The 10,658-nt window shown below is 32.0% G+C and overlaps 1 protein-coding gene across 1 annotated transcript in view; it reads right to left on the reverse strand.

The window, feature by feature from the left end:
* LOC106463628 (calmodulin-regulated spectrin-associated protein 1-B-like) overlaps positions 1–10,209 on the reverse strand; it is a 52,008-nt gene extending 41,799 nt beyond the window's left edge. The window contains exons 1-3 of the mRNA XM_022391166.1: positions 9,393–10,209; positions 5,524–5,619; positions 1,460–1,675 (exon numbers count right to left, since the gene is read on the reverse strand). Coding sequence (XP_022246874.1) covers positions 1,460–1,675; positions 5,524–5,619; positions 9,393–9,452 — 372 coding nt within the window. The 5' untranslated portion in view covers positions 9,453–10,209. The remainder of the gene's footprint in view (positions 1–1,459; positions 1,676–5,523; positions 5,620–9,392) is intronic.
* Positions 10,210–10,658: the final 449 nt, after the last annotated feature.

A 10,658-nucleotide genomic window follows, 5' to 3' on the forward strand; every position in this document is an offset into this window, starting at 1 on the left:
ATTCATTCTTTATTTATTATTATAAAAGTAACTAAAACTAAAAGTAAGGATCTTTTTAAGTTATTTAAGATTAGATTAGATAAAATAAGTAATAATAATAATAATAATATGATTAAAATGGTTCACGAGGCACGCATGCGAGCAGCTCATGGGTAATGTAATTCGATAGTGTAACGTGAGCTGCATGTTCTCCGAGTGATTTACAACTTATAATGGCATGGATAGTATTTAGACACGGTTCAAAGTGCAATAAAACAATAAAATTTTATTATAAATAGATGTATAATGTTACAAACTTAGAGCTACTTAGGATAAACGCATGTAGTTTTATGTTACAATTTGAAGTCATTCTAAGAAAAAAAAGGTTAATTTAGGTTTATTTCGATTTTTTTTTTTTTTGGTAGTTATGAGGTCAATCTAATTCACTGGTCCCATTTTGAAATAGGGTAGAGAAAATAACAGATAAACTATAATGATTTAAGGAAAAAAAAACGTTTGAAATGCATTTAGGAGGTTCTAGCAATTACACAAAGGAAATTTGAGATTTTTGAGATGAGGAAAAGTATTTTTAATTTTAAAATGAAAATTACTTTGCACACGTACTTTTCAAAACAAATACTCAATATATTCATGGACAAATCTTTATTTTATTTTATTAAAAATACTTCACTAAGAAATATGAATTTTTGTATATGAAAGACTTCTAATATTAACTGAAAGACTGAAGATACATCCAATATACTGAGAGTTATAAGTACTAAATTTATATCAACTTTAAACGAGTTCAAAAGGTCACGTGACTCGATCAAATTGACTGACCCCCTGTTGAGAGAGTTAAATCTCACAAATGCCAGCCAAAGTAAAACAATACTAATCAAGTTTCATAATTTTGGCAGTAATAAAAGGAAGATGGATATGAAGGATCAAATCCTTCAACAGAAACATATTTTATGGAAAGAAAGAAAGACTTGTTTATGCTGTTTTTCTGTAAATTGTGAATCATTCAGCTTACTAAAGTATACACAAACAAAATATGAAAATCCAGTGCTGAGTAAATTAATAATTAACTTTTAATCGCTACCACCAAGGTAGCAATACTAGTGCCACTGTGAACAAGGAACAAAACAGTTTGTTAACATGGCATAGCAACTTAAAACATCCACAGACTGAAAATTATGTAGTTCATCTGATGGTTAAGAATGTTTACAATGAAACATAGAGTAATTAATGATATCACCTTTTACAAGATTTAGTTTTACATGTAAATGTAACCATTAACTGAACAACTATATTAATAAACTTTGTGAAAACACTTATGTGTGTTATGACAATGGATTATAAAATATTTTGGCTAATAGGATTATGGAAGTTATATTCATAACTGTAATAATCATGTTTAGATTTATACAAAACAAAAGTTATTTTGAGAGTATATTATTCCTATTAGACTGGCACTAACCATTCGGAGTGGTGCTGTCTGTAGTAAGACTGTCTTAGTGAGTGGTGTGTCAGGTGGCTCCATCAGATACACCATCTTCCTCATCAAGGCTTGCTGAATCCCATGATGGTCTAACTTATGATAATTAGGGTCAGCATATATGTTGGCCAGAGCCAAACAGTAAAGTTCTGCACTAGCCAAACCCTGGATAATTTGTGGTTTTAACCGATCTTCTTCCTGGACAAAAAAAAGAAGACAAATATGAATATTTCAGCTAATAATACAAAACAATTTTTGTTATCTAACAAGAGGTTTTTAAGCTTTCTTTATGAATGCTACAGTGAATAAAAATCCTCATGAAAGGTAACAGAGTACATCACCAAGGTACATATAACATGATAAACATGTTTTTTTAATAAAATTATATTCAATTAAGTTTATAATCCTCAACAAATCAACACTAATATATGTCCAGTAGCACTTAAATATGCAGTTTATGGAATTTAGACTAAATGAGTCAAACTATTGCATCAAATTCTATGTTATGGTCATTTTTTTTAGATTATTAGACTTGAATTTTTTGATGTACTACCTCATAATAAAACAAAAAGGGCAGTTAATATGTATCAAATGTATTATTTTCTACACACAAGAATATGATGTACTACCTGACACTAAAACAAAAAGGGTAGTTAACATGTATCAAATTATTAATTTTCTACTACTAGAATATGATGTACTTCATCACCTTTCTGAACATACTGTCTGACAGACGTAATATATCACTTTCTGAAGAGACTGTCTAACAGACGTACTACATCACCTTTCTGAACATACTGTCTGACAGACGTACTATATCATTTTCTGAAGAGACTGTCTGACAGACGTACTACATCACCTTTCTGATCATACTGTCTGACAGACAGTCTTGCAAGTTAAAGCATATTTGCTTAGAGACTATTCCCAAAAATAACTTCACTTAAAATTTTTATTCACAGTAGTAAAATATAACAGTATTTTGTTTAGTGGAGTCAAATGCTGAGTCTACCAAACAAATAGGAGAAAATGGAGTAACTAAGGGAAGAGCAGAAGTTTTGATTCACTGGCTAACTTGATAAAATGTGAGAAGTAAAGGGATCCCATGAGAGAGAAAGACTATTTTGATTGCCCTAAATGGAGTTATTTGAGCTACGTAATATCATACTGCCCACACAGAACAAAGGAAACAATAAGAGCCTGAATGATCATGAAGGGAGGATGATTGGAGAAAACATTCAATCACCCTGATAGGCAGCCCAAATCTTGGGAAGGAAGGAGCAGTCTGGAATAAAACCAACCCGTCTTCTTGAAAAACTGTGGAAGTTGTTCAAGGCAAGTATATCAGACAGACATCTCCAACCAGTAGAAAGAAAAAGAAAATACATCTGAAGAGAATAATTATACAGGAAACAGGTGGACAAAGTTTCAAAAAGAGGACTTGTGAGAGTCCTCAGAACTAAAGTGAGGTTTCTGTCTGAAAGGTGAACTAGACAAGGAGTATAATTGATTAGAATAGCCATGAAGAGATCTATAAGAACCAAAGAAAAAAAAGAGAATGGCCAAGAAAGAAGATGGAAGATAATCAACAAAGCCACTTTGTATCTGACAACTGTAAAAGTAGATAGACTGCTTTCAAAAAGCCAGTCAAAAAAGGAAGTGAGATGACGAGCAGATGGACTACCTGGAGGAAAGGAGTATCAGATGGACGAGCACTGATATAAATCATCCATTGCACTAATAAATCACAAGGGTAAATGGCCTAAAAGAGTTAGAAAGAAAATGGGCTACTCTGTGAGCAAAACCTGCTCATTTTGCAAGGAAATGAACAAAAGTCAAACGTGAAGTTGAAGATGTGGTACACTGTAATGAAAGATGAATATCTGTGGCTATCATAAAATGGAAGATGTAGAAGCTCCTGGATTTCCAAGAAGCAAAGTTGCAGACACTATGACTGAGCTAGCTAATGGAGACAATGAGAAAAACCTGGCAAGAGGTGCTGTAATTTAAAAATTGCACTATGGGAAGAAGTTAAAGAGAAGAAAAGGCATACAGAAAGATGTTATACCTATCCTGACCAAGTTTACACAGCTAGGACTACAGAGTCTGAGACTGGTAACAAAAAGAGTGTAAACTTATTTTCAGAGAAATCATAAATGCAACGATAATAGGATTCCCAAGTTGGGCAAAAATCCATTGAAACAAGAGAGGATATGTGAATCATTCTGTTGATCTGGCATTAATTTCAATGCTCCCAGGATATGGCAGGTCAACAACTAGATATTGTGTCCATGTGCCCAAAGCAAGAACTCTAGAGAAAAAAATCAGGGTTTCAAGAGCAATCACCTCTCTGTCAATTGATCTAAGAAATGACAGTGGAGTTGTACAAATTGATCTCAACACAACATCCAGATGACATGACAGAAGATAATGGGAGGCCCATTGAACTGCCAACATCTCCAAGATATATATGTATGTAGAACTCTCCTCTGGTCACCAAACACCTGTAACATTGAACATGTCAACAACCATACACAGCCCTTGGTTAGAGGTCAGGTAGAGGAATGATAAAGCCCTCAGGAGTTAAATTGAAAAGAGATGGGGCTTTAAAAATAAAGAAAGCCTGTATGACCCAAAACTTTTCTGCAAAGTGAGTCCACATTTGTGCAAAATGTAAGATCCAAGCTCCCATTGGACCAGAACTGAGGGGTGGCTCATAAATAAGACTCTTAATGGCTGGCCTTTCAGGAAGAGGGACATTAGGAAGAGGCCAGAGGATGTGGAGAAGGATAGGATGAGGAACTCCCCAAAAAGCCTTGTCTTGAGGGAAAGGCAACAAAGGGAGTTCCCTGAGACAACACTGAGGAAGGCTAACTCCAGAATGTAAGGCTTATCAACCAAGAAATTCCCAGAAACAAAGGAATCCAGTTAACTAGGCAACTGCTGAATAAGAAATCAAGGCAGCATAGAGAATACGTTGTGTGACTTTCTCCAGTAAATCTGTTCGGGTTGAGGAAGCAAAAGACAAAAACAAGCAGACTGGGGGCAAGAGAGAGTGAAAGGAGAAGAATATCCGCAAGCTGGAAAATGAGACATAAAAGATTGAAGCTCTTGGAAAGAAGAATAATTCTGAACAGAGAAGGAGATTTTAGGTCGGGGAAAACAAGGCAACAGAAAATGAGCATGAAATTAAAACAGCAAAGAATCTGCTTGAATATGAAAATCAGGCAAGGGAAGAAGAGTGGAGGAAAAAAAATCCTAAAATTGAGAGGCATGTAACCAACTCATCCATGAACCAGCAACAACAAGTAAGAGAAAAAAACTTTCACATGCCTGAGTTAACAGAGTGGCAAAAGATTAAGGCAGGGTTACTAAATCTTCACCAGGGATAAAAAAGACAGATGTAAAGACAGGCTGTGGGAAATTCTGGTGAAATTCATCAAAATGACACAGATATACTTTCAGTTTAAATTCTGTCAGAGCACATCTGTAGGAATTTGAAACCTGAATGGATTAAATACAGATATTTAGGTTTGATATAAAGTTACACACTAAGCTAACTAGATATTTAGGTTTGATATAAAGTTACACACTAAGCTAACTAGATATTTAGTTTTGATATAAGGTTACACATTAAGTTAACTAGATATAAAGTTACACATTAGGCTAACTAGATATAAAGTTACACACTAAGCTAACTAGATATTTAGGTTTGATATAAAGTTACACACTAAGCTAACTAGATATTTAGGTTTGATATAAAGTTACACACTAAGCTAACTAGATATTTAGGTTTGATATAACGACTGAGTAACTTAACCAAATTTCTTATTGCTTTAAACCACCATTTTACAATTATTTTACCTAATAATTTGTTGCTAGAAGTATGTAATAAAATTGATATGAGTATTTAACAATGCATGTATTTTTTATCACTTTCAATAACCACTATAAGCTTTTTCACATTCACATCAGCCAATCAAAACATTTCTATCTACTAAATAATTTAAATTTTGAGTAAATTTCAAACAAAAGTTCTTTAACCTTACCTCATGGTCTCGGTAGTATGGTTCCCTAAGATCTGGTGGGATTTTATTGTTGTAAGCCTTTGACAACAACCACAATACTGATGCTCTCTGCTGAGCCTAAAAGTGAAAGGTTAACACTGTAACTCTCAATAAAATATATCATGGTCAGAGGCAATCATATGATACTCATATTAAACAACTACCAAACACATTAAAACCTACTGCAAAGACTTTTTGTAAACTGATACAAACATAAAAAACTCATAATCTTACTTAATTAAAAACAATTTGATTATTTTAGTTTGAACAGAAACAGAAATTTAGATTGTGCTTAACTACAGACAAAAGTAAGAACAACTTTATTATTTTCTTACAAATAAATCTAAGTAATTCCTCTTATCAAGCCACACATAAAGGTACAAGGAACTTAATGAACTAGAAACAAAAGAACCATATTTTTTTAAAGAAAAATGTTGCATACAGTAAAAGCATCATATTCTCTAATGAACAGAAGCAAAAGTAAATCAACATCTTATTGAACTAGATAATATTGGTTTAACTAAAATACTTTCACAAGAAAAATACAATTTAATTTTGCAAAATAACTGTCAAAACTATATTCCTGAAAATGGAGGTTTTAATATGTTCACAAATTAGTTCATTTTGATCAGTTTTGCTTAATTTTTTAAAAATAAGCTATAAGATAAAAACAAGTTCCACCCACTTTGCCTAGTATCTTTAACACATTTCTCATGTTTTCTTATGCATACAAATGTTAGAAATAAGACACGAGTCTTTGAATCAATGGGTAACCTCCGGATTTCTAATAACCAACACCTTGCAAGTTGATTTTAATTACATCATACTGAATATGCCATTTTCAATTTAACTTAAACTCATGGGCACAAAAAATACATGTTAAATATTTTAATCCTTAGTGAAATTACAGATCATAATTAGGACTTGTGTGAAATTGGTGTTTTTATAAACAACAAAAACATAATATCAAACTTATCATCATAGTCCCTGTATATCTGCAAACAGAATATCGAACTTATTTATTGTCATAGTTTTTACATATCTACAAAGACAGAATATCAAACATATTATCATGGTGTTTGTATATATACAAACAAAGAATATCAAATTTATCATCGTGGTTCTTGTATATTTATAAACAGAGAATATCAAACTTATTATCATGGTTCTTGTATATCAACAAACAGAGAATATCAAACTTATCATCATGGTTCTTGTATATCAACAAACAAGGGATATCAAATTTATCATCATGGTTCTTGTATATCAACAAACAGAGGATATCAAATTTATCATCATGGTTCTTGTATATTTATAAACAGAGAATATCTAACTTATTATCATGGTTCTTGTATATCAACAAACAGAAAATATCAAACTTATTATCATGGTTCTTGTATATCAACAAACAGAAAATATCAAACTTATTATCATGGTTCTTGTATATCAACAAACAGAGAATATCAAACTTATTATCATGGTTCTTGTATATCAACAAACAGAGAATATCAAACTTATTATCATGGTGTTTGTATATCAACAAACAGAGGATATCAAACTTATTATCATAGTGTTTGTATATCAACAAACAGAGGATATCAAACTTATTATAATAGTGTTTGTATATCAACAAACAGAGAATATCAAACTTATTATCATATTGTTTGTATATCAACAAACAGAGAATATCAAACTTATTATTACATTTAACTGTCAAACTTATCTCTGATTTTTCATAAAAATAAAGAAATATAATATTAGTTTACCATATCCATACTTTGGTCCACCATGGTCTAACAAAATACTACAATGGTATACAATGTGGTCTATCAGACTGTTGTCATAGTATACCATAATCTGACAGGATACTATCATGGATATTGTGGTATACAAATGTAAAACCAGGATCTGTCTAAGAAATAAAATTAGATGCTATGGTATATAGTGATATATAAAGCATTACAGTGGTATATAATGAAATATAAAGTATTACAGTGGTATATGATGATAGATGAAGTATTACAGTGGTATATAATGTTATATAAAGTATTACAGTGGTATTTAATGTTATATAAAGTATTACAGGCTTATTAAAACTATCATGCTTTATTCAAGTATTTCAATGGTCAACTTACCATGCTTTACCAAAATACAACCATGGTCTATTAGAACTAACATGGTTTACAAAAGTATTATCATGGTATATTATAACTACCATAGTCTATTACAGTCTCTGTTATGATGTATAAAAATACTAGCTGTAGTACCTGTCCATTGGATGGGTGAAATAAAAACTTTGTAACAAAGGATTGGAAATTGTACTTTTTTTAACATAATAGAACATATTACATTTGTTCTGACTAGCTCTCTTCATACTGAAATAACCACCTCACAGATTATTCTAATAAACAATGGCTATCCCTTGCATTAAATTCAAGTCCTAACACACAAGTTCCTTTCTCTCAAAATTGAACCCCCAAAGACACCATACATTGTTCACAAATACCCATTATGACTGATCGTTCCTTTTGTAGGTAAGCAATGTTTCATAGTGAAGTCACAAATTTGAATAATAATTAAAACATTTTATCCACAAGTTCAATTATAAATGTTATTCAAATCACCTTTCAAGATACAAAATCTATTCAAAATCTAAAGACTTATTACCAACCCTATGCATTCCGGGACTGTGTATAAAAGAACTCTCAACTTTAAATAATAATACAGCTTCACTACAATTAGGTCTGTTCTAATCAACTTGTATAATATTCTTAGAATTGTTGCTCTTTTCCTATTCTTTATTATTTTTTTAACTGAATTCATCCTTTTACTTTGTATTTTAGTTACTCTTTACAAAATGATTGAACTTTATAAATTTTGTACCTAATATTTTATCTTTTTCAATATAACTTACAGAAGATGTAATATGTACATACCGAAATGTTCAACAATTAAATGTTTGTTACTATACACATACATGTCCAATATTTGTTGTTGTTGCCATCATTCTGCTGTTGCTAGCTTTGATAGTTTATTGACAAACTAAAATAATGTTCACAGCACTACTATATTTTAGTACAGAACTAAAAAAATTTATTGCAGAAATTCCATTGATCATCACAGAATTACTATGTTTTATCATAGAATTAGTATGGTTTATTATTAGAATTATGTAATAGTAACTCCATTTAATGTAGAATTTCCGTGACACATCATAGAAATACCACAGTTTATTACAAAACTGCCATGGTTTATTACAGAATTAATATGCTTTATTACAGAATTAATATGCTTTATTAAAGACTGAACAAGGTTTATCAGAGCTAATATGGTTTATTGCAGAACTAACATTATTTATCACAAAAATGCCATGGTATATCACAAACTTTACATGGTTTACACAAACATCCATAGTCATTGCAGAATTATTAAAATTAAAAACTAGGTATTAATATAAAAAATCAGAACCTCTGTTGACACTTATATACATAAATAATAAAATCATTACACAAACATTCAAATCCTGTCAGTTAAATTAAATTCGTAGATTTTGTTTGTATAAATAATAAAGTTAAGCACAAAGCTTCACAATGGCTATCTGTGTTCTGCCCACCACCCGGTTTCTAGCGTTGTAAGTCCGCAGACATGCCACTGGGGAAGGGAGGGGGGTATACATAGATACAAGTTAATTCTATTACTATAAATATATAATAATAATAATAACACACACACACACATACATATATACACACACCGCTAAAAGCAGTATGAAGAATCTTACATAGAATGTTAACCCTAACAACTCACGACTATAACTTATAAGTAACTATAATCAAACACGAACATCTTACCAGCAATACCTCCCTCCTGGTCCTCTTTTTAATCATGATCGAATCAGTTAGATGAACCATTAAAAACTTGATGTACAGAGCACGTAACAATACCGCAACCTACGTGTAGGGCTGGAAAGAGAACGTAACAATACGACCAACTACGTGTAGGGGTGCCACATCGGACGGCCTACTCACTGCCCACGGTGTAAATGCTGTCAAACGACCGTCTCTGAGTCTGAGGCCAGCAAGTCTATTCACGTGGGTGTGTCGTCTTCTACGGACACACATAAATAAACACTTTAAATCTGTACAAGTTACTTCCTTAGTTCCATACTCATAACTAAAAAACTTGCACTTGGCCATCACACTCGAAGACTCCAAAATGTAACAACTTATACTTTTTGTTTCTTTGAAGTAAAAACATGTTCAATATCTGTCGACACACAAGAACAAGTAACGTTATAGTAGTATATGCAATTGGATGATTATCTGCGTTTTAAAAGTAAATTAACGTTTGTGGATATATATATAGCTTCATAGGTTCCAAATTCGAACTATTTAAATTGTTTTGACGTCGAAGAGGCGTGGGGATATTTAACTTTTGATTTGACGTTGATTAAAGACGGTTGTTCTTTGCCTTCGCCAGTAAAAAGTAGTTGGTCATAATATAATGTCCCGTATTTAAACTTTATACGCCTAATATAAAAATTACGTTATTAAATCAGGAAACACGAAATTAAGTATCGTCATTCTAATTTTCTTGAAATCTGACGAAGTTAGGGGAGACTGAAGGGTTTAATAATAATAATAGGATAATACCAGCTGGCTATGGTCACGTTCACCACAGGAATGCACAGGTAAGACGAAGCCAAGCAACCGTTACGGAAAGCAGTGTTGTAAAAAGTATGAATCACTCACTATAGCCTGAAACCGGCTTCTGATCACAGTTTTGTCGTGTCATCCAACTGGTCTAGTGCGTCAACTCTTGCCTGACTTGGCACACAGTCGCTACTTAAAACCACAGAACAGGCTCAACCGTGTACAGAACGTATATATGTATGGTACTAAAACATACCACTAGAAACTTTTTCAGTTTCCATACAATGAAAATTAAACGTTCCTTCACAGAAACCAATAAATAAAAAAAGTGCAATTTGAAAACAGAAGCACTCATATCCACACAATTCATGATAAGTAAAGATATGCTTAGATATAATACACAACCTTTTGAAGTGAATATGTACTAAAATCAACAATAGGAAAAACAGTGTACTGAGATGATGG

This window comes from Limulus polyphemus, unplaced genomic scaffold (genome assembly GCF_000517525.1).
Source record: "Limulus polyphemus unplaced genomic scaffold, Limulus_polyphemus-2.1.2 Scaffold1449, whole genome shotgun sequence".
NCBI classification, from domain to species: Eukaryota; Metazoa; Arthropoda; class Merostomata; order Xiphosura; family Limulidae; genus Limulus; species Limulus polyphemus.